At 43.8% G+C, this 14,708-nt stretch overlaps 1 protein-coding gene across 2 annotated transcripts in view; it reads right to left on the bottom strand.

The window, feature by feature from the left end:
- The window catches only part of LOC105470246 (oxysterol binding protein like 11), a 75,182-nt gene extending 62,733 nt beyond the window's left edge, over window positions 1-12,449 (bottom strand). Inside the window, exon 1 of one of the 2 annotated variants that reach the window (XM_011722043.3) lies at window positions 11,557-12,449. In XM_011722043.3, the coding sequence (XP_011720345.1) occupies window positions 11,557-11,735 (179 nt within the window). In that variant the 5' untranslated portion in view covers window positions 11,736-12,449. Of the gene's footprint in view, window positions 1-722; window positions 743-11,556 lie in introns of those variants that run through there. The other variant, XM_071092326.1, reaches the window with a different exon arrangement.
- Between the last annotated feature and the right edge of the window lie 2,259 nt (window positions 12,450-14,708).

Genomic DNA, 14,708 nt, shown 5'->3' with positions numbered 1-14,708 from the left:
TTCTGCTACTGGAAAAGACACACAATGGGACTACATTTTCAGCTGCCATACATATAAAAAAGGCATTAAACAAATACACAGGTTTCAGTAGTGAGTGAGAAGGCTGCAATGACTAGATCTGATGACTAATTAGATGTGAACTGAGACAGAAAGAATGAAGGTGAGAGAAAAGGACAAGGGCAACACTCAGATTTCCAGCTGGAACAACTGGGTCGATAAGGATCACAGAGAAGTTTTGGATTTGTTCCAATTTAAGATGTTAAATTTAATGAACCTGCAGGACTATACAAGGAGATATCCAGTAAGGCGGCATGATTAGGGCTTGGTAGTCATCAGCATATAAGCATATAACTGGTATCTGAAGTTACAGCAGTAAATAAGGTCACCCAGGAAATATTACAAAAGGGCAAGAGATGGGACAGGGCCTAAGAGAGATCTCTAAGGAAAAGTTTTAAGGGCAAGGGGAATACAGAGACGAGATAAGGAGCAACTGAGTAGTGAGAAGAAAACTAGCAGTATGGAAAGACAGAAACGAGAGAAAGTGTTTCAAGATAAGTCTGTGGTCAAGAATATTCAGTGGACAGGTGCCTTGGCTCACACCTGTAATCCCAGCACTTTGGGAGGATCACTTGAACCAGGAGTTTGAGACTAGCCTGGGCATCACAGTGAGATCCTGTTTCTACAAAAAATATTAAAAATTAGCTAGGCAGGGTGGCACACACCTGTAATCCCAGCTACTCAGGACACTGAGATGGGAGGATTGCTTGAGCCCAGGAAGTTGAGGCTGCAGTGAACTGCAATCATGCCATTGCACTCCAGCCTGGGAAACACAGCAAGACCCTGTCTCAGGCCGGGCACGGTGGCTCATGCCTGTAATCCCAGCACTTTGGGAGGCTGAGATGGGTGGATCACTTGAGGTCAGGAGTTCAAGACTAGCATGGCCAACATGGTAAAACCCCATCTCCACTAAAAATACAAAAACTAGCTGGGCATGGTGGTGCATGCCTGTAGTCCCAGCTACTCGGGAGGCTGAGGAAGGAGAATCGCTTGAACCTTGGAGGCGGAGGTTGCACTGAGCCGAGATCCTGCTACTGTACTCCAGGCTGGGCATCAAAGTGAGACCCTGTCTCAAAAAAAAAAAAAAAAAAGAAAACAAAAAATTAATAAAAGTTCAGTGCTACTGATAAAGTAAGATATGACAAAGACTGAGAAGACTCATTAGACTTACAAGCAAGAGATAACAATTTAATGGAATGATGAGGGCAGAGCCAGCTGGAAGTGACATCAGAGGTTGACAATAATGTCAAGAGGTTCTCCAGCTTGTAGACAACAGAGCTATGGGATTTCCCAGGCTCCACAGTCATATGAGCCAATTCCTCATAATATCTCTCTCTATATATCTACCTATTGGTTCTATTTTTCTGGAAAACCCAAATAGCAATACCTTAAGGTATTTAACTACAGGCAGGAATTTACACAACTTGTAGTCAGTAAATATGAGGTACCAGGCAAGTCACATATCAAAATCCATACTTTCAACTAGGCAAAAAGTAACCTCCCAAAAGGCTTAGCACTTTGGTCCATTCTCTGGATAACAAATAGCATGAAGTGGGGAATGGCTTGCTTAGCTGAGGAAAAGGGTAATGACATTAAGAGATATTCCTTGCAACAGCTAGTGTATAGCCTGGGATATAAGTGTTTATTTGCTGAACGAATTAAGCAATGGGAAGAGAGAAACAATTTTTCTATGAAGCCATGAGGCAATTCTCAGTAGCCTGCCCACCTCCCCCCAAAAAAATTCAACTTGCGGCCAGGCGCGGTGGCTCAAGCCTGTAATCCCAGCACTTTGGGAGGCCGAGACGGGAGGATCACGAGGCCAGGAGATCGAGACCATCCTGGCTAATCCGGTGAAATCCCGTCTCTACTAAAAAATACAAAAAACTAGCCGGGCAAGGTGGCGGGCGCCTGTAGTCCCAGTTACTCGGGAGGCTGAGGCAGGAGAACCTGGGAGGTGGAGCTTGCAGTGAGCTGAGATCTGGCCACTGCACTCCAGCCTGAGTGACACAGCGAGACTCCATCTCAAAAAAAATTCAACTCGCAGACTGTATACTCAAATCACAAACAAAATAAAGTCTAACTGTATCTTATTCTATAACAAAAAGTATAAAGTCAACTGAGGGGTCCTCGCTCCTGCCAAGAGTCTTAACAATGTTAGCACTCTTTGGCCCTAGAATTTCACTTCTAGGTATCCCATCTACAACAAACAATTAGAAATGTAGACAAAGCTGGGCGCGGTGGCTCACGCCTGTAATCCCAGCACTTTGAGAGGCCTAGGCAGGCAGATCACCTGAGGTCAGGAGTTTGAAACCGGACTGGCCAACATGGTGGAATCCCGTCTCTACCAAAAATATAGGAATTAGCCAGGTGGCATGCCTGTAGTCCCAGCTACTCGGAAAATTGAGGAACAAGAATTGCTTGAACCCGGGAGGCGGAGGTTGTGGTGAGCCAAGATCACGCCTAGCCAAGATCGTGCCATTGCACTCTAGCCTGGGCAACAAGAGTGAAACTCCATCTCACACACACACACACACACACACACACACACACACACACACACACAAAAGATACGTACTGCAAAAATGTAAGGAAACTAAGAAATCACAGCACATTATTAATAAACCAAATCTTGCTCCTCAAGACTTGGTATACTTCTAACTAGATTTTGGAACAATATTTTATAGTTTCCAGTTACATGACTACAATCATCTTTATCTTGTTTTTACCAGCATCTATAGCAGATTTCAGATACAGAAAACAAAAACTAGAGTATAGAAATATGTATCAATTTTCCTTTAACCCCTGCAGAGAGAAAAAAAAAAAAGCAGACATTTATGACCTTTTCTTCAAATCAACTCAAAAGAGGTAAAACCTCTAAGACAGTGAACATTCATTTATATTTAGGCCAATCTCCTTTTCCCATCCGCAAACAGGCACTTTTCCTTATAATAGTATTGACAGTGGAAGAAACCACAAAATTATTGTGGTCTGACCATAAAAATTATTTCTATACTACACATTTGCAGACTTTTACAAATTTACTGAAAAGTATAACTGTTTGCTAATAAGGAAAATAGACTTATCTGTTAATATGGTTAGCCAGTGAGGAGCTCAAAATTCAAAAAAAGCAGCCCCATCAAACACCCTGGTTTGTCTTTCAGTTCCTCTTTTGAATAGTTCTCTTCTGCCCTCTAAAAAGCATGTGGCATAGTTGCAGACTTCTGAATTTCTCTACAAGCTGACATAAAGAACACAAAAATAATGAAAACATGCACATTTTATAAAGTGTGAATAGGCCGGGCGCGGTGGCTCAAGCCTGTAATCCCAGCACTTTGGGAGGCCGAGACGGGCGGATCACGAGGTCAGGAGATCGAGACCATCCTGGCTAACATGGTGAAACCCCGTCTCTACTACAAAATACAAAAAAAAAAAACTAGCCGGGCGAGGTGGCGGGCGCCTGTAGTCCCAGCTACTCGGGAGGCTGAGGCAGGAGAATGGCGTGAACCCGGGAGGCGGAGCTTGCAGTGAGCTGAGATCTGGCCACTGCACTCCAGCCTGGGCGACAGAGCGAGACTCCGTCTCAAAAAAAAAAAAAAAAAAAAAAAAAAAAGTGTGATTATTCACTATGAAAAAGGAAGGAAAGACCCAGAATGGGGAAATCTATCTTCTCTATAAATGGGAGAGAAAGCACACATTGTATGAATATAAATTACTCTGGAAACAAGAAAATTTAAGGCTAATCTAATAAATTAAGTTCTAACGTTTAATTTTTCAAAAGGGCTGGGCATGGTGGCTCACGCCTGTAATCCTAGCACTTTGAGGCCGAGGTGGGCGGATCATTTGAGGTCTGGAGTTTCAGACCAGCCTGGCCAACATGGTGAAACTTCATCTCTACTAAAAACACAAAAATTAGCCGGGTATGGTGGCAAGCACCTGTGATCCCAGCTACTTGGGAAGCTGAGGCGGGAGAATTGCTTGGACTTGAACCTGGGAGGCAGAGGTTGCAGTGAGCTAAGATCTGCCACCACACTCCAGCCTGCGCAAGAGGGCAAGACTGTCTCAAAAAAGTTTTTTTTTTCCAAAAGGTCATCATGAGATTATTTTGCAAATGCCACCGACGCCCTTCCTTTTCCTGATTATTTTGATGATCCTCCCAAAATTAGCCTTAGAATTCCTTCTTTCATTGTTTTGGGTGTGCACATTAATTCAGCATTAACTAACAAGAGTGCTTCAGACATAGTAGAGGCTCAAAAATATTTACTATGTAAGTTAGGACATGAGTAAACCATAAAACCAACCATGTACCAAACTAGTTATTATCAATAATTATTCATTCCTTTTAGAGAGTTTATCGACTTTTAATACCTCTATGTAAAACATATCTAGAAATAAAAGTTCTTCCACTTACTAGCTGTGTAACCTTAGCTACATGCAATATATAACTTCATGTAATCTAAGTCTATATTATCATTTAGACTTAGGTTTTCTTCAACTGTAAAATAGGGATAATAATGCTCTATCTTCCTCCAGAGTTGTGAGAATTAAATATGGTAACAGATGTGAAAACATTCTGGATACTATAAAGACAATTATCTACATTTCCAATACCCCATATCTCTGAGGATTGGCTAGATAAGACACTTAAACATTCTGGCAACTTTAGCTGGACACACCTAAAACAAGATGCATAATTTGACTCCCAAAATCTGTTTCCCCCTCTAGTCTTTACAATCTTGAGTCTATTATATTAACTGTCTAGGCATTTTCTGGCATGAATCCCAATAATCCCCACCTGCTGGTATTCTCACACCCTTGTGTGGGACTTGCTTCTGAAGAACAGTGAAAAGTGATGTGAATTCACCTCAGCGCTTAGGTTACAAAAGACTGTAACTTCTCTCCAGCTAGCACTCTCTAGTACTCTTACTTCCTCACTCTCAAGAAACAAGCTCCCAAGTTGTAAGATGCTCTGCAAAGAAGCCTATGTGGCCAGTGACCAAAGGAGGCCTCTGGCCATCAGTTCATGAGGAACTGAGTTATTTGTCCAATGGGCCATAAGGAACTGAACTGCACCAAGAGTCTCATGAATAAGCTAGGAAATGGATCCTTCCCAGTTCAGCCTTAAGAAAGACTCAGAGCCAGAAGACCCAGCTAAGCTGCACTGAGATTCCTGACCCAAAGACACTATGAAATAATAAATGTTGCTGTTTTAATATATTAAATTTGGGGGTAATTTGTAATGCAGTAGTAGATACATTATCTCACACTGTATTTCAAAATAAATTCCAGATAGATTAAAAAGTTAAATATGAGCCTGGGCAATATCGCAAGATCCTGTCTCTAGAAAACAATTTAAAAATTAGCTGGGCATGGTGGTGTGCACCTGTAGTCCCAGCTATTTCCAGAGGCTGAATAGGAGGATCACTTATGCCTAGCAGTTTGAGGCTGCAGTGAGCTATGATGGAGCCACTACACTCAACCCTGGGAGACAGAGTGAGACTCTGTCTCAAAAAAAAAAAAAAAAGTTAAATTGTAAAACTGTCAACTTTTAAAACTTAATGAAAACAACTATTTATTTACTTAATTATTTTTGAGATAGGGTCTTGCTACCAGGTCTTGTCACCCAGGCTGGAGCACAGTGGCACAATCACAACTCACTGAAGCCTAGAACTCAAGCAATCCTGCCACCACTTCAGCCTCCTGAGTAGGCATGCCACCATGGCCTGGCTAATTTTTAAATTTTCTGTAGAGATGGGGTCTCTCTTGTTGCCCAGGCTGGTCTCAAACTGCTGGGCTCAAGTGATCCCACCTCAGTGTCCCAAAGTACTAAGGATCAACACTTTGGGTGAGTGACAGTGCCAGCCAAAACCAAGTATTTATAAAAGTTACTTTTTATAATTAGAAATAGATGGAAAAGAGGAATAAGAGGTCTGACTTAAAAGTTTTCTGTATGTCAAAATATGAAATTAAAATCTGAGGACTAGGGAAATCTTTGTAGTAAGTATAGCAAAGAATTTATACAAAATTAAAATATATTGCATGTCATCACATGTTAATTAAATAAAGAACTAATATCAATTTCTCTGGAATTACAGTCAAGAAATCAGTAAAAGAGTTTCCAGAGAAGGAAACAGAGTGGCTGGGAAAAGTATGTAAGGGAAATGTTTCATTGTATATACACATCCCTTTACCTATTCAAAAGAAGAAAAATCAAAATATTTTTAAAGGAATATTGATATTTAATGTTAATTGACATTTTAATAAGAGATCTCAAGCATATTAAAAAGAAAAATATTAAGACCTAATAGGAAATGTATAAAAAACACATATGCAGATATTTCACAAAAGAAAACAAAAATGATCATAAGGAAAAATGAACTAAAAATGCATCAGAAACCTAAACATAAGCACTAAAACAAAACTCCTAGACAAACATATAGGTGTAAATCTTTGTCATCTTGAACCTGACAATCGTGTTTTAGATGTGACACAAAACTGTAACGAGAAGAAAAAACTCATTAGACTTCATGAAAATTAAAAACTGTTGTGCTGCAAACAATATCATCAAGAAAGTTGTAAACCAAAAATAAAATTCGAAGGCACCCCGCAACCATCTGAATAGACTCCCCGTTTGGCCAGGGCACCCTAAATTTTAACCTGAAAGACTGGTTCAGGCCATAATAGGAAGCGGGGGTTGAATATACCTCATTATACCTCTCCAACATTAACATCAACTCTCAACACAGACCTTAAGTCTGGTAAGAAACATTTACAGTCTATTCTCTCTAAAACCTGCTACTTGGAGGCTTCCTCTGCGTGATAAAACCTAGGTCTCCACAATCCCTTATCATAACCCAGACATTCCTTTCTATTGATAACTCTTCCAACCAATTGCCAATCAAAATCTACCTGTCACCTGGAAGCCTCCCCCCCAGCCCTCAAGTTGTCCCTCCCTTCCGGATCTAACCAATGTAAATCTTACACATATTTGATTGATCCATTATGTCTCCCTACACTGTATAAAAGTAAGTTGTTTTGGACTACCTTGGGCACATGTCATGAGGACCTCCTGAGGCTGTATCACAGGCCTGTCTTTAACCTTGGCAAAAATAAACTTTCTAAATTGTTCAGACATGTCTCAGATACTTTTGGTTTACAAAGTAAAAAGAGCCGGGCACACTGGTTGAGGCCTGTAATCCCAGCACTTTGGGAGGCCAAGGCAAGAAGATTGCCTGAGCCAGGAGTTCAAGACCAGCCTGGTCAACATAGCGAGATCCTGTTTCAATTTAAAAATAAAAATATTGGCCAGGCATGGTGGCTCACATCTATAATCCCAGCACTCTGGGAGGCCGAGGCAGGCGGATAACCTGAGGTCAGGAGTTCGAGCCGGGAGGCAGAGGTTGCAGTGAGTCGAGATCATGCCACCGCACTCCAGCCCAGGTGACAAAGACTCCACCTCAAAAAAAAAAGTTAAATAATTCCTTCTTTTTTTTTGAGATGGAGTCTCGCTCTGTCACCCAGGCTGGAGTGCAGTGGCATGATCTCAGCTCACTGTACCGCCTCGCGGGTTCAAGTGATTCTCCTGCTTCAGCCTCCCAAGTAGCTGGGATTACAGGTGCCCACCATTATGCCTGGCTAACTTTTTTGTAATTTTAGCAGAGACGGGTTTCACCATGTTGGCCAGGATGGTCTCCAACTCCTGACCTTAGGTGACCCACTGCTTTGGCTTCCCAAAGTGCTGGGATTATAGATGTGAGCCACCGCACCGGACCAAAATTAAAATAATTCTAACAGCATATATTTATAGAGTAATAAGTTGGATTAAGATACTAAAAACAGGCCGGGCGCAGTGGCTCACGCCTGTAATCCCAGCACTTTGGGAGGCCAAGGTGGGTGGATCTTGAGGTCAGGAGATCGAGACCATCCTGGCTAACACAGTGAAACCCTGTCTCTACTAAAAATACAAAAAATTAGCCAGGCGTGGTGGTTGGTGCCTGTAGTCCCAGCTAATCGGGAGGCTGAGGCAGGAGAATGGTGTGAACCTTGGAAGCGGAGCTTGCAGTGAGCCAAGATGGGGCCACTGCACTCCAGCCTAGGCGACAGAGCAAGACTCTGTCTCAAAAAAAAAAAAAAAAAAAAAAAGATACTAAAAACACTATTCACTCATATTCTTCGGTGAGAATAGGGCCAACTGCCATGGGTTGGGCAATAAATGAGAAGGAAATGGAGGCAGTAAGTATAAACTGCTTTCAAGAAGAAAAGATTAGTTTAGTTCTTGTTATTGTTGTTTTGTTTTTAAAGTCTAGGGACTGAAGGCCAGGCGCAGTGGCTCACGCCTTTAATTCTAGCACTTTAGGAGGCTAGGGTGGGTGGATCACCTGAGATCAGGGGTTCGAGACCAGCCTGGCCAACATGGTGAAACCCCATCTCTACTAAAAATACAAAAATTAGCTGGTCGTGGTGGCAGGTGCCTGTAATCTCAGCTACTCAGGAGGCTGAGGCAGGAGAATTGCTTGAACCCAGGAGGCGGAGGTTGCAGTGAGCCGAGATCACGCAACTTTACTCCAGCCTGGGTGAAACAGCAAGACTATGTCTCAAATAAATAAATAAATAAAGTCTAGGGACTGAGTCTCAAGTGAAAAAACCAGGAAGAGGAAGTAACACAGGACAATAGGGAAAACTGCTTTATCAATGTCCTAGAGGACAAACGGATAAATCAGCTTGAGAGCCACATTGAAGGTCAGCCTTGGACAACCCACATTAAAATAAAAACATATATTGGGATGTAAATGCAGTCATGCCTTATTTATCTTCATTATTTGGGAAGAGTTCTACATAACTGAATTTTCCAGACACTTGAGCAGTTTTTAAAAAATTTAAGCTATTTTATTTAAACTGTTCACCACTATATCATACAGTTCTCTGCCTCTTAAACAGAGTGTGCTTTCCTGGACAACTTAAGATCATTATGACTATGATTATTGTTCTAGGAAGTAATATACCTGAGTCTACACGTTAATTTTTCAAATCTTCCTTGAATGCCCTACATTGTCAGTTGCCATTCCTCTGCTACATTTCCCCTAATAACCTTTCTCATTGGTGTTTCCAACAGATTCTAGTATGAAAATTATATGGCCAGGCACAGTTGCTCAAACCTGTAATCCCAGCACTTTGGGAGGCTGAGACGGGAGAATCACTTCAGTCCAGGAGTTCAAAACCAGCCTGGGCAATATGGTGAGACCTCATCTCACCATATTTATTTAAAAAAATAAAAAATTATATAACCATTAAATAATGCCCTAAAGGCCAGGTGTGGTGGCTCACACCCTAATCCCAACACTTTGGGAAGCCAAGAGGGGCAGAGACCCCTTGAGGCCAGGAATTCAAAATCAGCCTGACCATCACGGCGAAATCTCATCTCTACTAAAAATACAAAAATTAGATGGGCATGGTGGCAAGCACCTATAATCCCAGCTACTTGGGAGGCTGAGGCATGAGAATCGCTTGAACCTGGGAGGTGGAGGTTGCAATAAGCCAAGAATAGTGCAGTGGCACTCCAGCCTGGGCGACAGAGACTCTGTCTCAAAATAATAACAATAATAATAATAATAATGCCCTAAGTAAGGGATTAAGGAATAATGGGGGTCTAGATGAAAGTACATTACTAAAGTGCATGGCTTTACGACAACTCTCCCCACTGCTAAGAAGTCTGTTTCACTTTTCAATTTAATTGAGGCTGGGTTTCAGAGTTTGAATATCAGAAGACTGACCGCTGACTACTAGGAATTTTACTTTATCTTGCTTCCTTAAGTGCTATCAAAATATATCTACCAAGTAATCGATAATCTTATATGATCAGTCTGCAACCTCTGCCTCCCGGGCTCAAGTGATTCTCCTGTCTCAGCATCTCAAGTAGCTGGGATTTACAGGCATGCACCACCATGCCCGGTTAATTTTTGTATTTTGGGGTCTCTCGAGCTCTCTTCAGACCCAAGCGTGAATGCCAGGGCCGCAGTCGCCATCCCACCCACAGCCCCATGGCGGGTCAGGACGAAGCGCCACGGACAGGGGACCTGTGGCCCCTGTCATGGGTCACACACACACAAAAGATCATGCTGATTCCAAAAGTGAGCCTAGACATCTCAAAGTAACTGAATATATCTTCTTATCCTACAGTCACTTACCAATAAAAAGTTATCTTCTGGCCAGGTGCGGTGGCTCAAGCCTGTAATCCTGGCACTTTGGGAAGCAGAGGAGGGCTGATCACTTGAGGTCAGGAGTTCGAGACCAGCCTGGCCAACAAGGTGAAACCCCATCTCTACTAAAAATACAAAAATTACCCAGGTGTGATGGCGCACGCCTGTAATCTCAGCTACTCGGGAGGCTGAGACACGAGAATCACTTGAACCCAGGAGGTGGATGTGGCAGTGAGCCGAGATTGCGCCACCACACTCTGCCTGAGTGACAGAGCCAGACTTTGTCTCAAAAAAAAAAAAAAAAGTTATAATCTTCTACACTTCTGTATATTAATATAGTCATGCATATCTCATACATATGAATATTATTCATGATAAATGTGTATCCCTCACAAAATCTTGGCTTTAACCCCTTCCAAGTCTCACAAAAATTTCACAAGCACAAATAAGCACAAAGGCTAAAAAGGACTACTACAGTGAGGCACACAGGAGTCAATCAGAACTTAAGAATTCATCCCTTTAGTTCCAATACGATGGGATGTACTGGTTTGTTTCATTCATTCTTAAGGTTCTGGATAGTTCTTTCTCCCTACACTTCATGTATTAAAAAACAAAAACAAAACTTGTTGCCTCTCCAGGACTCTCCTCCTGTTTCTTAAGTTGTTCATTCATATTAGTGAAAATTAACAAACGCAGACTTTCTCATCAACACAGAGAGCACTGAAGTGGTCTGAGCAACACAAACTGAACATCTCCAGGCTCAGGTTTAGTTTATCAGAGGCATTAGGATGTCTACCTTTGTCCTTGTATTCAAATTATTTTTGTACATTCCCCTTTCCAAGTCACAAATACCTTCAGGGCAAGAATCTTTCTGATTCAGTTACTCCAATCTCTGGACAAGCAAGTTCTGAGCACCAATATTTGCTAGCCTCTCGAGAAAGCTGAGTTAAACAGTTCCTGCCCTCGCAGTCTATCAGAGAGAAAGCTGGCTTGTAAATAAATTGCAACACAGGCAAAAGCAGAAGTGAGGATAGAATTAAATCAGAGGAAGCATTAACTCTCTGATTGTACAGGAAGTTCAGGGATACATTTCTGTATTCCTCAAAAGGCCTTCCATAAATACCTGTTGAACCAACAAATGAATGGATTAAATCTTTTAGGCGAGGTCCCAGATCCAAACGAGATGTATCAGTTGCTTCTGGAAGCCAGTCAAAAAACTTTATCTTTCAACAATTGCGGGATGTAGCCGCCGGCATATTCACCCCTACCTCCACCTCAGGAAAGAATTTTGGAGAAAGGACCATACCTGTACTGCCAGCCTTTTGCACTGCCACCGCGGCTGCTGCTGCTGCTGCTGCTGCTGCTACTGATTCCACCTCCACAGCTGCTGTTCTTGTTGTTCGGGGTCACCGCTGTGGCCAGGCCCTCCAGCTTTCCTTCGCTCTCCGAGACTTTCATTGTGGACACTGGTTCACCCCCCTGCATCTTAACGCCAAAGTCCACTTGCCCTTCTTGAGCGGGAGAGAACAATTCTGTAGTTCTGCAGGTGACTTTTTTTTTTTTTAAGATTTTATCTGAATATGATCCCGGTTGCTAAATCACACGGCGGCTGGGGCGGGACTGTCAAATGGTCCAAAAAAGGAAGATACACATTACCACAGAAGTTAAACTTTTAGGAGGGCAGGGGAAGCAACGAGGACAGATATCCTTCACATGTATCTCTCTCCTTTCCGGCAAAAGCAAGGAGGAAAAAGCATCCGGCGAGAGGACTTAAGTGACATACTCGAAAGAGAAGGAGCCTAGGGAGATCGCAGATTCTGTAGCCAAGACGGCTGGGAAAAGGACGAAGTGCCACGGGCAGTCCCCCGCGGCCTAACCTCGGGGCTAACCCGCCGCGCTCCCTCTTCTCCGCCGGTCCTCAGGCAGTGGGTCCAGTCAAGCCCGCTCGACAGTTCCCGCCGCAGCCGCCGAAAGACAGCCTGGTCGGGCGCGCGCAGCCCGGGAGGAGGGTCAGGGAAGGAGGCCGCCGGGGGCGGGACGCCGGCTCCCGGGGCCGCCTCTCCCAGGGCCAGAGGCGAGCCACTCGGGGCGACTTCCTCCTTTGCCCCTGGCCCGGGCCCTCGACTGGGTTCCCGGGAGCCGGTGAGTCTCTCGCGCTCTCTCCAGACCCAAGCGTGAATGCCAGGGCCGCGGCCGCCGCCCCACCCACAGCCCCACAGCGGATCAACCACCCGCCTGCTCCCTTCCCGCCTTCCCTTCCGGAGTAGCGTGAGCTCACTTCCCTCATAGCCGAAGCCTCTAGCGCCATCTTGGGTCAGGGCGGCTGGTCCCTGAAGGGGGCGGAGCTTCTGGGGGCTGGTAACGGGGCGACGAGTAAGGAAGCGAGAGGGAGAGGGGCGTAGGGGAAGGAGGAACCCGGACGGTGAAGGAGGAAGAAACAAAGGAGCCCGCGGACCTAGAGAGTTCCCTTCTCGTGTGTGACTGCCTGTCTTCCTAACCACGTCCTAGCCTTGCATTTGAGAGGCCGTTCCAGGCATTTTAGAAAGAAAGCTTAACAAAAATAAGAAAGTACAAGAACGAAGCAAACATCTGTACGTTTTAGTCACTTGGGGGTGGGGGAGTGGGGGCGCAAGCATGACAATGGAGTAAAGCCAATCAGTATTATAAATGAAAAAGAAGCTGTTGGCTGGGCGCGGTGGCTCACGCCTGTAATCCCAGCACTTTGGGAGGTCGAGGCGGGCGGATCACGAGGTTAGGAGTTGGAGACCATCCTGGCTAACACGGTGAAACCCCGTCTCTAGTAAAACATAAAAATAAATAAAATTAGCCCGGCGTGGTGGCGGGCGCCTGTGGTCCCAGCTACTCGGGAGAATGGTGTGAACCCAGGAGGCGGAGCTTGCAGTGAGCAGAGATCGCACCACTGCACTCCAGCCTGGGCGACAGAGCGAGACTCCATCTCAAAAAAAAAAAAAAAAAAAAAAAAAAAAGAAGCTGTCATGGAAATTAGAGATCTCAGAACAGAGCTAGGTACTCTTCCGGACCGCAGACAAATCTTTCACCTTGTTGAGGCCTTCATTTTGGATTTGTAAAACAACAGTTCTTGGGTAGATTTCTAAAGTCTCTCCTAATTGTTAATTTTAGTTTATAATAACATGACTTGAGGCTGGGCACTGTGGCTCACACCTGTAATCCCAGCACTTTGGGAGGCCGAGGCGGGCGGATCACTTGAGGTCAGGAGTTTGAGACCAGCCTGGCCAACATGGTGAAACCCCTTCTCAACTAAAAATACAAAAATTAACCGGCCATGGTAATGCATACCTGTAATCCCAGCTACTTGACAGGCTGAGACAGGAGAATCACTTGAGCCTGGGAGGCAGAGGTTGCAGTGAGCCGAGATCGCACCACTGCCCTCCAGGCTGGACAACTACAGCGAGACTCAGTCTCAAAGAAAGAAAGAAAAATAAATAAATAAATAAAAAACTACCATACAATCCAGTGATCCCACTACTGAGTATCCAAAGGGAAAGAAATCAGCATATCAAAAGGATACCTGTGCTCACATGTTTACTGGAGTACTATCACAATATCATGAATATGGAACCAGCCTGTGTCCATCAACAGATGAATGAGTAAAGAATATATGGTATGTAGGTGGGGCACGGTGTTTCACGCCTGTAATCCCAGCACTTTGGGAGGCCGAGGCAGGTGGATCATCTGAGGTCAGGAGTTCGAGACCAGCCTGGCCAACAGGGTGAGACCCCATCTCTACTAAAAATACAAAAATTAGCTGGGCGTGGTGGCACACACCTGTAATCCCAGCTACTCTGGAGGCTGAGGCAGGAGAATTGCTTGAACCTGGGAGACAGAGGTTGCAGTAAGCTTAGATCATGCCACTCCAGCCTGGGCAACAGAGCGAGACTCCATCTCAAAAAAAAAAAAAAGGAAAGCCAGGTGTGCTCATGCACACCTGTAGTCCCAGCTACTTGGGAAGCTGAGATGGGGGAAATCACTTATGCCCAGGAATTCGAGGGTAGCCTGGGCAACATAGAAGACCTGTCTCTTTAAATAAATACATAAATAAATATAAAAGTGGAAAAAAGCTTATGAGACAAAAATATGTAAAAAAAAAAAAAAAAGTATGATTCTAAGTGAAAGATGCAAGATGCAAAAAAGTCACATACTGTATGTATCCATTTATGTGAAATGTCCAGAACAGGCAAATCCACCTGTATAGAAAGTAGATGACTGGTTGCTAGGGGTAGGAGAAAGGAGAAATGGGAAATGACTGCTAATGAGTATGGGGTTTTCTAGGGGTGGGGGTAATAAAAATGTTCTAAAATTAGATAATAGTGATGATTGTACAATCTTGTAAGTATACGAAAACTCACTTGATTGTATACTTTAAATGGGTGAATTTATAGTGTATGGATTATATTGTAATAACGCTATTTTTTAAAA

The sequence above is a fragment of the Macaca nemestrina genome, chromosome 2 (genome assembly GCF_043159975.1).
Source record: "Macaca nemestrina isolate mMacNem1 chromosome 2, mMacNem.hap1, whole genome shotgun sequence".
In the NCBI taxonomy this organism is placed as follows: Eukaryota; Metazoa; Chordata; class Mammalia; order Primates; family Cercopithecidae; genus Macaca; species Macaca nemestrina.
The sequence above is the reverse complement of the archived record's forward strand: the minus strand, read 5'-3'. Positions and strand labels throughout refer to the sequence as shown.